The sequence below is a fragment of the Stigmatopora argus genome, chromosome 2 (genome assembly GCF_051989625.1).
Source record: "Stigmatopora argus isolate UIUO_Sarg chromosome 2, RoL_Sarg_1.0, whole genome shotgun sequence".
Classification (NCBI taxonomy): Eukaryota; Metazoa; Chordata; class Actinopteri; order Syngnathiformes; family Syngnathidae; genus Stigmatopora; species Stigmatopora argus.
In genome coordinates, this window is record NC_135388.1 from 15,224,523 (window position 1) to 15,244,701 (window position 20,179).

General features: G+C 40.7%; 1 protein-coding gene across 3 annotated transcripts; it reads right to left on the reverse strand.

The window, feature by feature from the left end:
• Nucleotides 1-215: 215 nt before the first annotated feature.
• Nucleotides 216-20,032, reverse strand: galns (galactosamine (N-acetyl)-6-sulfatase). Of its 3 annotated transcripts, none has more exons than XM_077626734.1 (14): nucleotides 19,739-20,031; nucleotides 18,791-18,914; nucleotides 18,610-18,684; nucleotides 18,412-18,514; nucleotides 17,411-17,554; nucleotides 16,805-16,871; nucleotides 16,035-16,162; nucleotides 15,822-15,961; nucleotides 15,627-15,730; nucleotides 11,461-11,603; nucleotides 11,280-11,382; nucleotides 6,631-6,752; nucleotides 1,193-1,310; nucleotides 216-627 (listed from the first exon to the last, which is right to left on the reverse strand). In XM_077626734.1, exons 1-14 carry the CDS (start codon nucleotides 19,844-19,846, stop codon nucleotides 541-543), a joined length of 1,566 nt encoding a protein of 521 aa, XP_077482860.1. In that variant the 5' UTR covers nucleotides 19,847-20,031; the 3' UTR covers nucleotides 216-540. The 3 variants fall into 3 exon arrangements, with proteins under 3 accessions (XP_077482860.1, XP_077482868.1, XP_077482875.1); XM_077626742.1 differs by having other exon boundaries at nucleotides 19,627-19,760; XM_077626749.1 differs by lacking the exon at nucleotides 1,193-1,310 and having other exon boundaries at nucleotides 19,739-20,032.
• Nucleotides 20,033-20,179: the final 147 nt, after the last annotated feature.

Below are 20,179 nucleotides of genomic sequence, written 5' to 3' on the forward strand. Positions count from 1 at the left end.
ATTCATCTTCTGATCCGCTTATCCTCACCAGGGTCGCTTGTGGGGTTGCTGGAGCCAATACCAGCTAACTACAGGCAGGAAGTAGGGTCCACCATTACATTTACAATATACAGATATTTAAAATGATGAACTCATCTTCTTAAGTTGTTTTTTTACATATTTTTAAAGATTAAAAAAGGACAAAGTAGATGAGCTCTGACAAGCAGCAAACAAGATTGGTAACAATCCTGTAATCAGGGTTGGATTTTGTAATGTATTGGTGATGAACATTTCTAAAATAGTGCAAAACCATGTAGAAGAAGTGCCTGTTAACAAGGACTCATTTTGTCTGTGGCTATATTAATCAGATTAGAAAAATAATTCATTACAGGTGCCCAATAAGTAAATAAACAAACTGACTGGTAGAGGTAAAAAAGAGAAGTTTTGACTTGTCATAAGAAAACTATACAGGATGACTCGGGATGGAAGAGAGAATCATATGAATATAAATATTAATCTATCTGCAATTAGGCAAACATTGAGGTTTGGCTACCTGCTTTCTCAGTGCGGCCACTCACACTTCCAAGGGGTCGACGTGGGCGCTTTGAGACACTTTCCTAATTTCTCACAGCCAGCTGGAGCCCAGTTCTGAAACACAGAAGTTCCCACAGACACATCCCAATGGTAAGATATGTCATGCACACTATTTGTAGAGTAGTATTTCTGTCACTACAATCTGCCCTGATCACAATATTAAATAAAAGAAACATTGAATGATTATTGTATTCATACACTACTGGAAAATTAAACTTTGAAGTGATATTTTAGTAGCACTATTAAGAGAATATTACTGGCCTTGCATTTGCTCAAACTTCCACAAGGGGGTAGTAGTATGTCACAAATCAGCCAGTAGTGCTCCTGAACAAATATTAGCTGTTGTTCTGTAGTGATTTTGATCATAATTAAAACAAAATAAAGAAAAACTCCAGACAGTGAACTAATTATGCTGCTCAGTCAATATTGTGGGTCAGCAGGCTCTAGGTAATTTGCCTTCTTTTCTTCTATTCCTTAAACCTGTGTTACATATTGATGAATTTGTCAATTTTTGTGTGAATTGAACATCACACCCAATGAACGGTCTTGTTATTGAAATTCTGAAAAACTCAAAATCTCATTATTAAGCAGTATTTCATCCTAAAAGTGCACAATTTACCATCACTGCAAGGTCACACATGTTTAGTTGCGGAATGCCAGCAACCAGCGTCTTCTTATGGCGCTCCACCACCGCTGAGATACGGCTGAGTACATCCAGGTATTCCTTTGTCAAAACACTATCCACACACAAACAGTGCAATCAACAATCACCTTTATAATACATTTTAAAAGCAGATTCATTCATTTTCTGAACCACTTATCCTCACAAGGGTTGCGGGGGGTGCTAGCGCCGGTACACGGTCGATTGGTCGCCGGTCATTTGGTCACCGATCTTTTGGTTGCTGGTCTTTTGGTCGCCCGGAAGGTTATTGATAATTACCATTTAAATCGTTGCTCAAATTCCCTAAATACAAACTGTGAATGACTATTTAGTCATACTTAATGCCCTAGTAATGACTTTCATTGTTTTTTGTTGGAGAACTTGTTAAGACCTTGACTGACATATCTTCTTAAAGAACAACGCATGTACATACAAAGTCATACACTCACACGTCAGCTCAGTGAAACTGCTCATGGCCATTGTTTGCTTTTATTGATGCGCAGACCGTGTTGTTTTACCTTGTTTTGTCGCTGGTCTTTTGGTCGTCGGTCTTCTGGTTGCTGCTCTTTTGGTCGCTCTTTTGGTCGCCCCGACCGCAACAACGGTCGCCCGTTGCTGGGGTCGGGGCGACCAAAAGACCGCGACCAAAAGACCGGCGACCAAAAGACGGTGACCAAAAGACCGGCGACCAATTGACCGCACACGGCTAGCGCCTATCCCAGCTAACTACGGGCATCAGGCGGGGGACACCCTGAATCGGTGGCCAGCCAATCGCAGGGCACAAGGAGATGGACAACCATGCACGCTCACACTAGGAGCAATTTAGAGTTTCTAATCAGTCTACCATGCATGTTTTTGGAATGTGGGAGGAAACCAGAGTACCCAGAGAAAACCCACGCAAGCCCAGGGAGAACTCACAAATTCCACACAGTGATGACCCACCGGGGATTTAACCCTTGACCGCAGAACTGTGAGGCCGACATGCCGTCTTAAAAGCAGACATAATTCTTAATGTATTTTTCAGCACTCAAGATATCATATAGTTTGATACGGGGAGAGAGCTTTTAATAGGCCTTTCACGTTTAAGGGCTGATGCATGTTCCCACACAGCTAATTGGCGACACAGAGAACTCGCTTACAAGGAATTTAAAAGGCGCTCGCGCGCACGCAAGACATAATCCCTTGGTTTATTGTGGCTTTGTGAAGGAGTGTTGCAAGTGAAACACTGGCCCTGGTGCGGGCTCGCGATGAAACACTGCGGTGCCCGCCGAGCTCAACTCATTAGAACAGAGTGGGGGCCCCGTTGCAGCTTTCAAGCGCAAAAACACACACGCCGACACCCTGTGGGAAAGGCCGCTCAGCGGGGTGACTGCAGAACTCTCCCCCGTCTCTCAATTACTGATGTTGGACACCAGCGGGCCACGCGCCCCCGTGCATGATTATATTCAGCGTGTAAAACGGAGCCCCCAAAGGCTTTCAAAGGAACGCGGCTCTCAATAGGACCTGTAGGGTTAATGGGCTTTGTTGTGTATGTTGAGGGAGTGGGCTTCTGGTGGCGTGACACACACATAGACAAATATCAGCACGGCAATTACACCCCTGATACACTCGCCGACAGCACCTGTGCCAGCCCTCGCCACGAGCCCTGCCTTCTGATTGGCCCCCGGGGACCGTGTGCAAGCGTGTGAGGTGAAGTGTCAATTAGAGTAATAACCCCGGGCCCTGTCCAGCTCGCACCTACCCTCCCTGGCCCGATCTCCCACAGGGCGCTCGGGCTTCCTCCATCAAGCGGCACCTGCTCCCTTCCCTCCATCCTATCGGCTCCACAATTAGAAGAGTGCTAGCGCGCTGACTGCAATTAGTCTCTCCCATGCTCTCCTCGCGTTTGTCATCGGCTAACGACCGTGACCCCGGCTCGGGCGTGCGTTGGTGGGGTCAACCCGAATCTCAGTTGAAAAGCAGATGAAATTTTCTCCACTTATCAGCCGTTCCTGATTTCCATCAGCAAAGCGGGATATTCATTTCCCTCGCTATCTGTGCTCATGATTCATTTTGCGATAAGAAATGGAGCAACTTAATACGTCGCGTTGGGCTTCTCCGAGCGGGATGTGGCGCGAGGCGAGACACAAAAGTTCGCCGCGTCCACGCGTGGGTAATCATATTGAGCCGAGCTGCGCGTGGAAATCTAATTATATCATTTGTTTGTGTCTCTTGTGCAAACAAATAATGAAAAGCCACCGTCAGCGTAGCTCATTACCATGACTATAACCCTTAGCTTACTGGTGCACAGGAATAATAAGCAGGCTGTATGCAAATGAACTCTTTTGATTTATAATTTATGGCACCCAAGGGGGAGGCGGGGGCATTGCTCAGGTGTGTCGCCATGCCGATTACTGATTCATAACACTATTTCTGGAATACACACACACACATGCGCGCACAATCAAGAGCACAGCGGCAGACGGTGGGGGAATTGAGGAGACAATCAAATGCATGTGTCCTGCCTAGACCCTCCCTCCCTCCCAACGGCCACCCGCATGCACATCCCCCTCCCCAGTGGAAACGGAGCACTTGGGTGAGGACTATTGATTGGGGCGCTGGGCGGTGGGGAGCAGATGAGGCCAGACGGAATGGGCCCGCCTGCAGTGCGAGAACTGGGATTCCAGATGTGTTAACCTTTAAACCACGGGTGGACCTTTTGTACGGCAGAGCGGAAGCAGGAAAAAGACGTGTCCGGTGAGGCCCTGGACTTGTAGATTTTGGTTGCCTCAGGACGGTGCATTCAGGCGTCTTATGAGAAGCGAGGAACAAAAGTCCATTTCTGAACTGTGAGCTTATAGTTTGCAGGATGCATGTTCTGTACTCTTCGCCCCACAGCAGTAGTGAAGGCATGTGGGCAGACAGGCGCTGCATCATCTTAAGTGCCTCTTTAGGTGTGGGCAGAGATTAATGGCAGCCTGGCAGTTGCTCCAGCTGCGGCAGCGGGAAGCGCACGCATGTACGCGCACTTAAAAAAGGATGGAGCAGAATGCTCCCTGTGGGTGGAGAAGGACAGTCGCTGAGAAAAGAGGTGGAAGAAACTCTAAGGAATCAGTTAGGGGGAAAATGGATAGATGAGAGTGGACATAAAACAGCAGAGTGGTGTGACCTTGCCATCAGTGTTTTGTTAGAGTGAGAAACCTCCCATGTGCTACATGGCAACACATTGATTGCCTTTTTTTTCAAGTAGACAGTAAGAAGCTGCGCTCATACAAAAAAATATTTTATCGTACAATCTCCGTTCAGACCTGAGAGATGGACAAGGGATGAGAAAAGAAAAAAAGATGAGGCGAATAAGCAGAGTGCGCATGGTGAGGTCAAGCGAAAATAGCAGAAATGATTGTTAATCAAACACATGGCTAAGATTGTTATGGTGCTGGACAGTGCAGATAAAATGATTGACATCTGTCAATTCCACTCAATTATGCACGCATGTCAAGTGAAAGCCAGCGCATAGTTAACAGGCACAGCAAGGGAGGATTTTAAACAAAAACTAAAGTCCACTACGGTCTTCTCTATATCAAGCCAACCAAAAATCATCATACAAAATCTGATATATATATATATATATATATATATATATATATATATATATATATATATATATATATATATATATATATATATATATATATATATATATATATATATATATATATATACACACATATATACATATACACATATATATATATATATATACACACATATATACATATACACATATATATATATATATATATATATATATATATATATATACACATATATACACACATATAAACACATATATACATATACACATATATACACATATATACACATACACACACACACATATATATATATATATATATATATATATATATATATATATATATATATATATATATATATATATAAAGATTATAAGCAATATTAAGATTTTTAAAATATTTTGGACTGGGAGAGTACCTGCCTGCCTTACAAACAAGCATAAAGCAGATGTCATTTGCATACCATTTACTCAATAGTAGTACGGTAATTGTGATTTGTCCTGCTGATTAGAGACGTGCTTCACTATTGTTCATGATTAACAAACTCATTGTGATCTATGTACAACCAAGCTGTTTTCTCCACCCTCGCCCAATAAATCTACCCTTTTGTTACTTTCTTATACTAAGTATCTCTTTTCATTCACTCATTGAGAGAGACCGACAATGAAAACGGGAAAAAAGGATGTGAATAAGCCCGTGCCTGCTTCAAAGCTAAGATTTTGCTCATGCAGTTTAAGTTCAATTGTTTCGCTAGTGTTATGTGTAAGCTTCCAGTCACTCAAAGCAATTTTCAAAATTTGATTTGGCTTTCTGTAAACTGCTGAAGAGAAAGATTTTAAGTTTTGATGCGCCTCAAATGTCACTTTAAGTGTAGCAAAATCAGGTCATAGCAATATAAATCAGAGTATAGCGTAAATAATAAAGATATTCCCTTGTTTGACAATGTCTTAAATTTCCCACTAGTAGTTTTTGGGTGATTTAAAAAAAAATACAGCCTTAATAGCTGAAAGTTATTGAAATGATGACTCTTCAATTATTTATTTTATTTGGTCTTTCAATGTCATCCAAAAACTAGAGCTGTTCTATAATTACATTTTAAAAGTTAAGTATTAGTGATTAAGTACTGGGTATTACCGTTTCTTTCAATGGCTTTTTGCTACTGTTTCCTATTTCATTGAGACATGGTTAGGTAGTCTCAAGGGGTGAGAGGGGGGCTGTACCATCCGGACCTGTCCATTTTTAGGGCACCCACTGGGGTTGCAGTGATTTTGGCTGCCGTTGAGGAGAAAAAAAAATCCAAGCCCTTTGAATTGGAAGGCCTGTTAGTGATCATTCACTTTTGATTGCAATGAATGAATTAGAACTTTGGTAGTTGTGATTGGTGCCATACAAATACATTTCAAATAAGCAATTTATATGTTTATATGTCAATTGACAACTTCCTTTAATAAACTTAGCTCACCCCTTGAGCTGAGGCCAAAATACTCCCAAGCTTATTAAACAGCACTCTCTGAATTCAGAGCTGAAAAGAGTTATTTTGCAATTTTAACCTGCAGTGGCGTGCGACAGTAATCTTTAAGAAGGCTGTTTGCAATCACAAAGACAAGAGTGCAATCAGGCGCACTCTAGCTGAGCAGATCAATTGTCTGCCCGCTTATTTCTGCCACTGAGTCCACATTGATCCCATCACAATTCTGCGTTGGTAGCAGGCCAAGAGTTTCACATCATTTTGCAGCAATTCTTTTCTCCTGATTTTGTGTAAAATTCCCATCTCCACGTACCCCACGACACAATCATTCTGGACTATTTTAAGAAACTGACCTGATCGGGAACTTCTCACCGGGATCCCGGCCCAAGTGGAAAATGAGAGGCTGAAGTGTGTGCTCTTTCTGCTCGTGTGTGGTGACTCCTGGGACCTCCTGACCGGGGCAGAAATTCACACCCTGGGAGGGAACAGCGTACGTTTTTAAACATTATACTGTATTAACACATTGAGGAAAATAAGGGTTAAAAAGTACAATAGAGTAGCGGGTATCCAGCTTTCAGCTCTGGACTATGGCTGGGACACCATTAAAATGTATTCTACCTCCGTTGAAGCCTTTTTTTGTTTTGTTTTCATAATTTGGATGTGTTTTATGTTAATGTCATCCTGAAAGAAAAAAACTTCCTCCTTATAGTTGTCTTTCTCGCAGATGCCTGCCTAAAGGTCTAGTGTCAACAGTGAATGCAACAGTTTGGAATAATAGTATAAAAAATACAAAGTTAAGTTAAACCTTGGAATTAACAAGGTTTAACTAATTTTTTTATTTATTTATGTTTTACTATTATTCCAAACAGTTTCATTTACTGTTTTTATTTGATTTATTGGACCATTTTCCACGTGTTTTTTGGAGATTTCAATTACTATGTCGTACAAAATGTTGCCAGGATCTGTTTCTTTTATGAGGTATGAGATATTTAATATAATATATGATATAATCTATAATATAATATAATCTATAATATAATATGATATGATATATGATATAACATAACATAATTAATACAATATACATATTAGCTTTCGTTGTATGTGCCCTTTAATCTAACCTGCTCAATTGCTGAATTCTGGTGGCATCACTCATTGAGATGCTTTACACTTGTATAACGACAATATATATACATATAATATAGATATAGATATATTAGTTATTGACCCCCATAGAGACACGATTGCACTACCTTTGGTGGAGGTACAAAATGTTTTCTTCAAAATGTCTCTTTTGTGATTCATTTCTCTGGCTGTACTTTGGTGAGCAACATGATTGAGCCGCATACACACTTCTTCAGATACGCCTCTTTTTCCCCCCAAAAAACACGCATTCACTTTTCAGAGAGTACAAGTAAAATTGAAAAAGCTTTCATCTGTAAGGCAGTGTTGCTCCCCCCCTCTGAGATTGCCTAACAGTACACCTCAAAATACATATTGAAGAGAGAGAGAGACAGAGAACGATAGATACCCGCTGCCCCGCAGAGGCTCGTCTGATCCAGACTGCTTATATCTTTGAAAGCCGAGAACTCAGAAATGCAGAAAAAAAAAGAAAAGAGAGCTCATCCCACAGGAGACAAAAAGCCCTGGTGTGTGTATCTCCTTCCTTCTTGTACTCGACACATGAGAGTGAGGACTCTTGTCTCCTAGGACACGAATGATATTGAGACCAGAGAGGACGATTTCAAACTCAAGCAGCTCTGAGCTGCAGGGGCACCAGAGAAACAGCATGCATCCACCAAGGGAAAAAAATGAAAAGGTGAATATTGATTATAAAATATGAAATGTGATATTCTTATTTTAGAATAAATATTCACTGTATTCCTGGGTTTAACTATAAAAGTAAGCTTTGATTAACTGTACAGGGATAATTTCTCATTAATATGCTTCATAAATATGTCAGAAGTGAACTGCTAGATAAAAACATAAAAGAACATGAATTAACAGAGGGGGCGGCCCGGCGGATGAGTGGTTAGCGCGCCGGCCTCATAGCTCTGGGGTCCTGGGTTCAAATCCAGGTCGGTCTACCTGTGTGGAGTTTGCATGTTCTCCCCAGGCCTGCGTGGGTTTTCTCCGGGTACTCCGGTTTCCTCCCACATTCCTGTTTGGACACACTAAATTGCCCTCTGGTACTTAGGTGTCCCCCACCTCAGGCCCGAAATCAGCTGGGCTGGGCTCCAGCATCCCCCGTGAACTTTGTGAGGATAAAACGGTTCAGAAAATGAATGAATGGACGAATTAACAGCAAAAAAGGGAGCCCATTCCTTCATTTTCTACTCATTTCTGTTTGTAGATTTCCATTCAAAACTGTTGCTGTTGAGTCGTAAATCATTAAGATGTACCAAGATGTCATCACAGCGGAGAATTTTTCAATTCGGCGTTCTAGCCTTTGTAAGCACATACACAATAAAAAGTGTTTGGTCCACTGAGTGGTGCTGCTTGCATTGTGAAAAGGCCTTTAGAGTTCATCTTTAGATGTTGTCTCATCTCAAAATGTCCTTATGGTCGCAAAATAGGGTTATACATTTATTGTTGATCAATAAAACTTATTCTGTGGTGTAAATAGACTTTTGGTAATGTTTTTAATAAACAAATCTATTTAAAAGAGGTAAAGATTTTGTACGCTTTGTTAACAATCCAAGCTGATATTGTGAGATTTAAAGAAGCTACTCAAACATCATGGAAGGACAAGTTACTCATATAAAAGACTTACATTAATGACATTAGTAGAGCATTTGGATTTTTTTTAGATATAAACATCAATACAATGCCTGGAGAGAGTTTTACACCAGCCGTTCAAGCCAGTGATATTTCTCATTTTCCTCATGGCTGAGCTGCATGAACTTAGCTTTGAGTGATACCTCTCCTGGCTATTAACCTGTAATTCCTTCCACCAAACACAGACACACTCCACTCGTGTTTATTTTTCACACTGGAGAGTGAAAGCTAAGTTATAACAAAGTAGCACAAGAGCTGATGCAAAGGCGGTAATATCTTGATCGTCTCATTGGAAAAAAAAAATCGATATTTGCTTTGATGGAGTCTCTCAAAGCACTTGCGAAGAAAAAAAAAATCAGTAGTCTATTTACATTTAGTGTGGTTAGTGACAAATTATGTGTTATGAGCGTAAGGATTCTTTAACAATATGAAAAGAATTGGTTTTCTGGGAGCTCAGAAGATATTTTAATGGAAAACCTCAAGTGCATGTGAAGGGTTTCTCTTGTCCTCCCGCCCGATTTCTCTCTCTCTCTTTCGTCATGTACTAACATGAATCAATAAGCAACTTGCAGGCAATCAGACACCATTATTTGTGAAGTTCCACTTCAGTTCGCATGAGATGATAAAGAAGGCTGCTATTGATTCAGCAGCCCTGAAGGAGAGAGCAATTTAAGCGACCGATGGGGCATAAAGTAAACGGAATCGCAGAAAAGCTGGGAGGAGCAGAGATGGACATTTCAGGAAAAAAAGGTGTCAAACTATACTGCTTCTCAAACATCACATTTCATATTCTTGTTGATAAACAGCGCAAAGTTCTCGCTGCTATTTGCTTTGTATGTCTGTGCGATGACAAAAAAAAGAGGGGAGAAAAAAAAGATCCACAGCAGGAAAATGTTGGTATGTAAATTGCAAGGAGGGAATTCACCACTGGAGCTGGAAGAAACAAGTCTACTGGCTGATGAATGATGCAAGTTTACTGATTTAGGGGCTCCTCATTAATATTCATTACGCTGTGATGTACACAGCAGTCGACTGATGAGCCATTTTCAACACAACACCAGCAGAGAAAACCACGATGGGGTTCGATGTGTCACTGCATTTGTACAACACGCAGTATACACTGATTGCACTATTCCATGTGGACATAAGTATTGGGACAGATATCCATTCAAGTACTAACAGCTCACTTTTTTGCCAGGATTTTTGGCTTGAGCTACATTTGAGAGGTCAGAAGTCACTGATCTCAGTTGTAGTTCATCTCCAAAGGAGGGATTTATAGTAATACCTTGACATAGGAGTGCCCCGACATACGAGGAATTTGAGATACTAGTAAAATTCCGAGCAAATATTTACCTTGAGATTCGAGCATTCGAGACAGCCAGTTGGCCAGGCCGCGAGAGGCTCCTTATAATTTTGGTACACGGTCGATTGGTCGCCCGGAAGGTAAGTGATAATTACCATTTAAATCGTTGCTCAAATTCCCTAAATACAAACTGCGAATTACTATTTAGTCATACTTAATGCCCTAGTAATTATTAGGCTAAAGAAAAGCTCAAAATTTCCCGGACATTTATTGTTTTTTGTTGGAGAACTTGTTAAGACCCTGACTGACGTAGCTTCTTGTTTTACCTTGTTTTGTCGCCGGTCTTTTGGTCGTCTGTCTTTTGGTCGGCGGTCTTTTGGTCGCCCGTTGTTGCGGTCGGGGCGACCAAAAGACCGCGACCAAAAGACGGCGACCAAAAGACCGGCGACCAATCGACCGCACACGATAATTTCAGTGCACTGTCTTTCTCGCCGCATCTCCCTCGTGCAAAGATCTCTACGAGCACTGGGCGAAGCATTAAATTTTTCCGTGTTTTTTGTTGTGTTAGTCAGTGCCGAATTAAGGGAAGCACAATGAGTCCAAAGCAAGCCGGTGCAATGAAGGGTAATGCGAAGAAAAGGCACATGATGACAATCGAAATTAAGCACGAAATAATCGAAAAACATGAGTAGTATACGCGTGACTGAGCTGGTTCGCCAATATGTATGGAGAAGCAGGAAGTTCGCCTCTAAAGCCGTGTTGGAATATATTAACCTCTTTGCCTTGGTTATTGCACAAGGTTTAAATTCAGTGTAAAGTAAGATTACAACTTTTTTAAGTGTGTGTATAGTAATCTAAGTTCATTTAAGTTAAACTTAAAGTTTATGTTACGTTATGAGCGATGGCAAACAGGTAACCCACCTTGTGTAACTCTTCCCATGAGTTGGTCCAGGTCCAGAAGTGGGCCTTGTATTGCCCAAGCCTGACCGCCATAAGTTCATTCCCACGGTAAAAGAAGATTGGCCTGTTTTAAATGATTCTCTTTTGAGTCACACAAATAATATACAACCGGTGAGCACATGAGTATAGATTATGAATGTACCTGTTTTGGTGAATATGTGAGCTATTCAGGAGGATTGGAGACAGGTCCAATCCATCCAGGAGTCGATCATCAGGTGGACTAATGCCTGCTAGTGATAAACTAGTGGTGTACAAATCCATTACACTTGCCAGCTGGAAATCCACCTGTTAAATAATAAAACACAGAAAATTAGGGCTAGTGAATAGGTTTACTCATGGACTACCCTTTGGTTAAAGACACTTTGAATCAAACAAACACAACAACCCCATGCTACTAAGTACTTACAACGAACAGCATGAAATGTTAGCGTTTAAGATGACATCATGCATTTTTTGAATAATAATGATATTATCATCCATTATTTCCTATGGGGTAAAATGGTTTCAAACTCAAAGAAATTTGACCATGCAACCAATTGACACAAGATAGAACACTACTCAAATGCATTTTCACTAATTGTAACTGCAGCTCCAGGCTTTTCCACCTCAGTGACAAAACTACTTGTGTTAGCAAACAATAAAATTTGTTTGGGTTCCCAGATCAAGGATCTCGCACTTGAGGAATAGCACAAATATGTTCTTTTATGTTGGAGTTTATCATTAAAGTGAACACATAGTTGTGATAGTGTGCATGTGTGAACACAGATAGTGAAAGACGTCCATTTCTTCAACTCCTAATCTTTTTCTGCAGGTTTTTGTACCCCCCCAAAAAATCATCTCTTTACATTTTCGAGGGGAAACAGAGTAAAAAAAAGCGAGGGGAAGTTACGGAGAGGACAGTCTCGGCAAGTGCCGTCTGGAGACGGAGTGAGCTGCTTTTTTATCTCCTATTCCCAGTCTCCGAGAAAAAGCTTTATTTTATTTATAAACTTTGAACTATTTTCAGATAAAATGCCATTTTTCCGCTGTCATCCTTGATCTTCCGTTCCATTCTTTCCTGAGCGAGCCTTGGAGGGAGACGGCACGCTCGCAATCAGATAGCGCTATCAGGCCTCTGCAGCTGCACGGCTATGTGCTGCAGCACTCATACACCCCCCCCACATGCGTGCACAAACGCGCCAAGCTACCAAAACTAAAATTAATTCCTTTTTCTTTTGCAGCAGCCACACAACTAGTCCGCGCAATGCATTCCATGATGTCACACACCCTGTTCAAATAGGGATTTAGTCCTCAACTATTTCTCTTCTTTTTTTGCTCTTCCACACAAACTTGAAGAGGGACAGAATAAGAACACACCCTGACATTTAGCCTTTTGTATCGTCCGCTATGTACAAAAACCAAAGTTTTCTGACAGAGGATTTAGTTGATGATTTTCTTACTTTCTCTATTAGCCTGGATCCTTTCCAATTGCATAGAGAACTTTATACTACGAACTAGTGTTCTTCTTTTTGTGTCTCCTCTGACTCATCACCGTTTGCTCATGTTACTTTTAACAACACATGTTGTTAATTGGAAGAGGTTGTCTGAAATTGTGTGTAAATCTTTAAAGTAATTTGTGAGTAAACAGAGTGAGGAATTTAATATGTAATATAAACAAAAGGTGTGCATCTGTTTAGCAGTTACTTGTTTAAATAGTTGGTGAACTGAAACATAAAAACACAAAAAAATACAAAAAGTCTGTGCTTGACATATTGAAATTCTCATATATTATGTGCGCTTGTTTTACTGCACATAATAGCTGCACTGCTTAATTTAGGGAATCTGGGACTTTCTTTTTTTTCCTACTCTACCAATTTCCTGTATTGCTGTTTGTTAGGATCAATGAACCTGCGCCAATCAACAGAATGTATTGCCATTCAATTTACTAGTGTAATGTTAGAGGATTAAAATACGTATGAGAAATTTTTGGCTGGGCTTTCCTGTTGAGCTTCTTCATAAAAGACAATTTGTGCACACAGTAAAGAGATTATGGGTTATGGTATTTTCGCCAAGGCACAAAGAAGTATCAATAGAGTGTACAGTAGCTACATCAACCGGAAAGATCTTTAGACGAGATTTGAACAAAATTTCTCCACTGATGCCAAGTCCATCACAAAGCCCTCTGAAATCCAGAATAAGACTTGATGCATATATTCATGTTTCACGCACTTGCTAGCAGAAACAGCGGACAATTACAACGACCAGACCCTCCAAATGCAACAATGTTCCTGGCAGTAGATCGCTCTTCTTTCTTTTCTCCTTTCCACAACAGCAAGCTCCTTTATATGGTCTTGCTTGCACCCTCTATCAGCAGCCCTTTCCCCCACCCACCCACCCACCTTCCCGTTTCTTTATCCTCAGCGCCTGGCATATTCAGATACAGAAGTCCTCATTACAGCTCAATCCAACCTCAGCAAACACACAAACAGATTAGCTGCTCAAGACGCTCCCAATCCCCCTCTCCCTCGCTACTCTGCAGCACTATCAGGCCTCAGCACAACCCTATGAGATGAGCCAGGGGCAAGGCTTATTACAGACTCCAGCCTCTGCTCGCTCCGCCACCAAATCCCTCCGCATCACAGCCCCATGTCACAGCTGCCCCTAATACAATTAAAAGTCATTTACAGAACGCATGGGCTTAAAGGATCCTGCTGTAGGTGGTTTGGGTTAAATTAGGTTGCGGGACAGACACTGGTGTCAATAATTGCAGTATAACGCCTTCCCAAATTCTGGTCGCAATCATACGCTGGATCTGTCCTGGCCATGAGTTCAATCACTCGCAAGGAGTGTCGAGATTAACCGCTTGCGGAACAAGTGGCTGTGATGTAGAGTGGCAAATAACACACAAAAGAAACAAAACATTACAAGCAACTCAATACAGAGGATTAGGAAATCAATTATTCATTCGCTCGCAAACTGATTTAAAGGACTTCACACTGCCTGCAGCTTCCCATTTACACTTCTGATACCTGTTGAGGAGGAACAATGCCCAAGATGTAAATAGGGAAATTCCAATGTGCTACGCTGTAAAAAATAAATAAATAACAATAATACTAACAATAAGAACTAAATAAAATAAAAAATGAATTCAAATTTCAAGTCAACCAAAGTCACTGGCTCACATAATTTTTGCAGTGGAAAGATATTCAAACGTTGGCATTCAAGACCTTTTAACCCTTTATTTGTCTAGTGACTATTTTTGGTCATTTATTTATTTTTGATACTTGAGCCTTTTAATGGTTTATAGGACAAGTGACTGTTTTTGGTAACTTAAAAAACATATCAATATTTCAATTAATATTATTAGATACATTCTATTTAATTATTACCTATTATTTATTGGCGGCCGGTGGACCAGTTATTAGCACGTCGGCCTAACCGTTCTGGGGCGAGGCTTGGATCTCAGGTTGGTCCACACTATGTGGAGTTTGGATTGGATTGGATAACTTTATTCATTCATTTATGGGGATAAACGGCACAGAAAATGAATGAATTATTATTCAACTTTTTATATTATTTAGTTATAGTTAAACATAAATTAATACAATGTTAATCAAAAATATTAAATTAAGATGAATACACTGGTTACAGCCCCAGGTAACACTTTAAAATATTTTTTGTCATAGTATTTAACTTATGCTATGGTATTCATGGCCATAAATATTCAATTCATTTAAACAGGGTGGATTGGCTATGAATGTTCGTGTTTCAGTGTTACTGATGGCGCAGGATGATCTGTTTTTCAAAATGGATTGGCAGCCAATGACTTAAATAAGTGCCCCGCGAGGGATTAAAAAAAATTGATCAAAGTTTCAGCATGAAAGGGTTCATTAAATTCACAAAATTAAGTAGATATGATTTAGGAATACTCTGAAGTTACTTCCAATTTCAACAGTTATGGATCTTTGTATGTCTTTAAAATTGCTTTTCGAATACCGTTAAAAAATATTCAATTGGTAAATTAGTGTGGGGAAAAAAGATCACAGAAGCAAGTCAATCATGTAGAAATTTTGATAAGAGTTAAGGTTTTGTACTACTTTTTTAATGTTTAACTAAAACAAACTGCCCCTTTTTTAGGCTGCTGTAGAGTATTATTTCGTTGAGTGCTGTTGACGGCGATAGGCGTCCAATCCATTTGAACCACGAGGGGCTAGCAGAATGAATTGGAAAGTTTCTAGGGATTTTTCCCAATTTGCAGGCCTGGTTGGGGACGAAGGGACTTCTTACTTTGGTAGGCAAGAGCTTTCAATTCAATCAGGCATTCCTCACCGTGCCTGCTGAGATGTGTCCGGGCCACCAGGCAATGGCAGGCTCCCTCATGCCCCCTTCATAGGTGGTCTCCTTCCCACAGAGGAAAGGCCCGTTACTGCCACCTGAACAATTGGAGGCAAAAAAGCCACAGATGATTGACCACATGACATGGCTAGACAAAAGCCAGCTTGTTTTCAAAACGGCGCTGCTTACTCTCATTTGGGCCAGACATAAGAGCAGCTCCATTGTCTGAAGTGAAGAAAACAAAGGTATTATTTTCAATATCCAGAGTCCTCAACTTGGACAGGATCTGACCGACGCTGTAGTCCAGCTCCATTACGGCATCCCCATACCTATTTAACAAAACAGCACCGAGACAAAAATAACCATCCGGTCCTGTCGTCAAATAATGTTAGAGCAACGCACCGGCCTCGCTGGCTCTTCCCGAGGAAGTGTCTGGAAGCATACACAGGGGCATGAGTGGCGTCAGCGGCCCAGTACAGGAAGAAGGGCTGTTGGGCCAGATTCTGTCGATATATGAAGTCAAGACCTTCCTGTTGAAGAGGGAAAGGCAACCTTTACTGTGGTTCATCAAACTGGAGACACGTAAGATTTTTTTCCCCTCCCCATTTAACAATTGTTTATTATGATGTATTACAATGATGTCTTTAAGCATTCCCCTAATTTTGGGGGATACTCCCACGATAATGTTATCCTATCTCGACAGACTAAGATCTGTTTGTGAGACCCTCTTTTTTTGTTGACTATATTGACTACCACTTATTATGTTGACTACATTTGTATTTATTACTTATTTATTGATGATTAACATTTATTGATTATTTATCAGTTTGTTTGTTTGTTTAGTGCTGTTATTTGTGCACTTCCTTACTTTTTTATATTTTTGACTACTTATTTATTAATGATTTATTCTTATAATTTTTATTATTTATTGGCCTCTTTGTTTGTTGTTGTTGTTATTTTTGCACTTTGTGGTGAACCTTTTTATCTCATTATTCTTGTATAATGACAATAAAAGCATCCAATTCAATTGAATTAACAATGACATGAAAAATGTGCAGCAAGGAACGTCTCTATTGATTAAAGAAGGAATATTCCCTGCAGGACAGCGCATATATTGGCTGGTAAAATAAGGCCAATACATTGAATGCCTCATGTGAATACCTAAAACTCACCTGCAAATAAATCTGTGTGAGATTTGACTCTCCTGTTTTTTTGTCGATTTCAAACTCCTCGTAGTATCTGTAAAAGAAACATGACACGGGCTATAATTGTGAGACGATGGCAGTTTGAAGCCGTGACGAGGGAAGTCTCTTCAGACCCGAGCGGGAAGGACCGCTTTCAGCGTTGCTGAGGCGTGGAGCGGCGAGCAGAGAGACAGTGACAGCCATCTCTCTTCCTCGTGCTTCACTTCCTCCAGGTGTGCTCTCACATTCAGCAAACACAACCTGCTGTCTCTGGAGGGCACTTGCTCCCTACTCAGTGAATAACATGCCGTATCTCATAGTTCAATAGTGTGTGTCAGCTGTTTGAAAGTGTGTCCACCAAAGTAGATCTGTCCACATCCCAGCTAAGCTCCACTGATTAAACCCCTGGCTAAGCGAAAAGCACAGCTGGTTGCCATTGGCGGCGACCCTGAACGTACATATGGTTGTTTTTGAGGTAAAACAAATGGGCGCAAAATTAAATACACAAACACAGCCGGAACAGCGGGCGAAGAAAAGCGGAGACGTTTGCCTAATTCACACAGGCAACAGGTATAAACGCTGATGAGATTCTACCTGCCGACCATCTCGGAGTTGTTGTAGACGGGAATGTTGGGTCTCTCACTGTTGTTATAGGGCCCAAAATGGCAGTTGGGTGCACCAAACCATTCGTCGAAGCCGTTTTTCAAGGGGAGGTACTGTGCTCGGTGGCCCAGATGCCTGTTGTGAATAAAAGCCATTTCACAGTGTTGTGTCACCATGTCAATGTTACTGGCAATTTGGCTGACTGAGCATGTGCACTTCCACATTTTCCACATCACATTGATTTTAAGTCATAGATCGGACCCAAACGATCTCTTGAGTAAAGGGTGGGTGCACTTTAAGCTGCTGATGCATTATTTTTCACATTCTGTCACGTCAACGTTTCGACGGGGAAAGTTGTGGCTTATGGTGCACTTTGAGAGGTTTTGCAGTTGATCAATGAATTTGTTGGCATCAAATCAAGAAAATAAAAAAACATCTGACCTCAATAAATTTGTTCCGACGTTAAAATAATAATAATGAATGTGATCTTTAACTGCTAATAGCCAGTAAATCATATCTTGTAAAAGGGAAATTTGTGGCTTATCGTGCAGTTTGAGATGTTTTGGAGTTAATAATGAATTCAAATAGAATGCAATTGTTGATATACATGAAGAAAATATTAAAGATTTGACCTCAATTCATTTGTATTACTAAATAATTAATGAATAAAATGTAATGATGAATATCCAGGATACCATCACTGATAGAAAGGAAACTACATGCTGGTTGCATCAGTGAACATTTCCCTAAAACTAATTCTTAGTTAACAGGTTGTTAAAAATACAGTGCGCAAAAATGTTTGGCCTTTTTAGTGGTTATGGAAGATTTTGACTATTTTGATCTGATGATGATGGGATAATTATCAACAAATTACAATTACATCACAGGGTTTTGGGAGAGTTGATTGTGTTTATTTTTTTTAATATATATAGCATACCCTAAAACACCAAACCAATTTGAAAGTACTTAGGAGTGAATTAAAAGGCACATACCATTTCCCAACAATCTTGCTGACATATCCTTTCTTTTTCAGCATCTGAGGTAACAGGATTTCATCCGGAGAAATGCCTCCCACAATCTCCTGGGGTGTGTATGCTGAAAAGGAGGTTCACATTTAGTTGACGTGACTTCTTCAATGGATTTGCAGCTTCTTATTATGCAGCTGTAAGAATATTTTTCTGAGCTTTTACCGTTTCTGGCGTGGCCATTAGTAGTATAGAAACCATTTCGCACAGGTAACCTCCCGGTGAGAAGTGATGCTCTGGCTGAGAGAAATGGAAACAGTTATTTTTGCAACTCCTGTGTGTGTCTGTGTGTACGTGTGTGTTAGGGTAAAATATTTTTTAGAAAATAGCAGGTTATTTCACTTACATGGTGAACATAAAGGGTTGGCAGTGTAGAAGTTTGGGAGAAGCATGCCCTGTGCAGCCATAGCATCCAGGTTAGGGGTCTCTCTAGAGGGCTGGCCCAAAACACCCAGGTCCCCCCAACCCATCTAATGTGCAGAGAGAAAGCCTTTATTTTCACCAGGATGAGGATGATGATGATTTCAAAATTTTGCAATTCTCACACACATACACCAAGAGAGGGTGAGTCATCTCATCTCATTTTCTGAACCGCTTTATACTCACTAGGGTTGCGGGGGGTGCTGGAGCCTATCCCAGCTGACTTCAGGCCAGAGGCGGGGGACACCCTGAATTGGTGGCCAGCCAATCGCGGGGCACAAGGAGACAAACAATCATTCACGCACACACTCATACCTAGGGGCAATTTAGAGTGTCCAATCAGCATACCATGCATAACTTTGGAATGTGGGAGGAAACCGGAGTACCCGGAGAAACCCCACGCAGGCCTGGGGAGAACATGCAAACTCCACACAGATGGACCGACCTGGATTTGAACCCATCTCCCCACTGTGAGGACGACACGCTAACCACTCGCACCACCGGGCTACCCTGATACACAAACTCAATTATTTAACTAATTTAAAAAAAAATCAAAAAGTTGGGAAGCAATACCAATTGTGAAGAACTGAATTCCATGCTGTGTGAATGCCAAATACATTTGATTCAAAATAGAACATTGTGACATATCAAACTTTAAACTGAGAAAACGTATAATTTTAGGGTAAATATATGATGGTTTTGCATTTCATGCTGTCAACAAAATGTGGCACTTTACACATCATTACACTCAGTTTTACTCACAATTTGTAGTGTCCAAACATTTTGGAAATCCGGTTTGTATTTGGCGTGTGATGTCACTCACAGATGGAAGCTAACGAGAGTGCAACATCCAAGAAAGATAAACATAACTCACGTCATCCATAAGCATAATGACAAAATTCGGTGGAGACGAAGTCTCTATCTTTTGCGCCCGGAAAACACATAGTAAGGCACACCAAAAAGTTAAAGTAGGACCAGACATGACAAAAAACACTAATAACGATGAGCAACATCCGGGAAGTTAGTTTTTTTGTATTTTTTTCGCTTGCTTTAGGTAGTTTGTGTCCGCGCACTTTGCGCATACCAATAAAAATACTAGATTTTGTGTGAAAATTTATTTTGAACATAATTTTTGTGAAAAAAAATATCAATACGTTGTACTTCTAGAACTACTGTGATTATGTTTCAGTTAAATACCTTCCATGAACGTATGTAATGAATGTTATATACAATTGGTTAATAGATGTTCAATGGTAGTAAAGGCAGCAAAACTAGCCAGCGGCCATCTTGCGTCAGACTTCACTGCAGCTGACCT

Coding starts and splice junctions, on each gene's coding strand:
- galns (XM_077626734.1), bottom strand. CDS start 19,846: ATGTCTGGTCCTACTTTAACTTTTTGGTGTGCCTTACTATGTGTTTTC. Junction 18,915..19,738: donor TCATTATGCTTATGGATGAC/GTGAGTTATGTT, acceptor TCTGCACATTAG/ATGGGTTGGGGGGACCTGGG. Junction 16,872..17,410: donor AACTCCGAGATGGTCGGCAG/GTAGAATCTCAT, acceptor TTTCTTTTACAG/ATACTACGAGGAGTTTGAAA.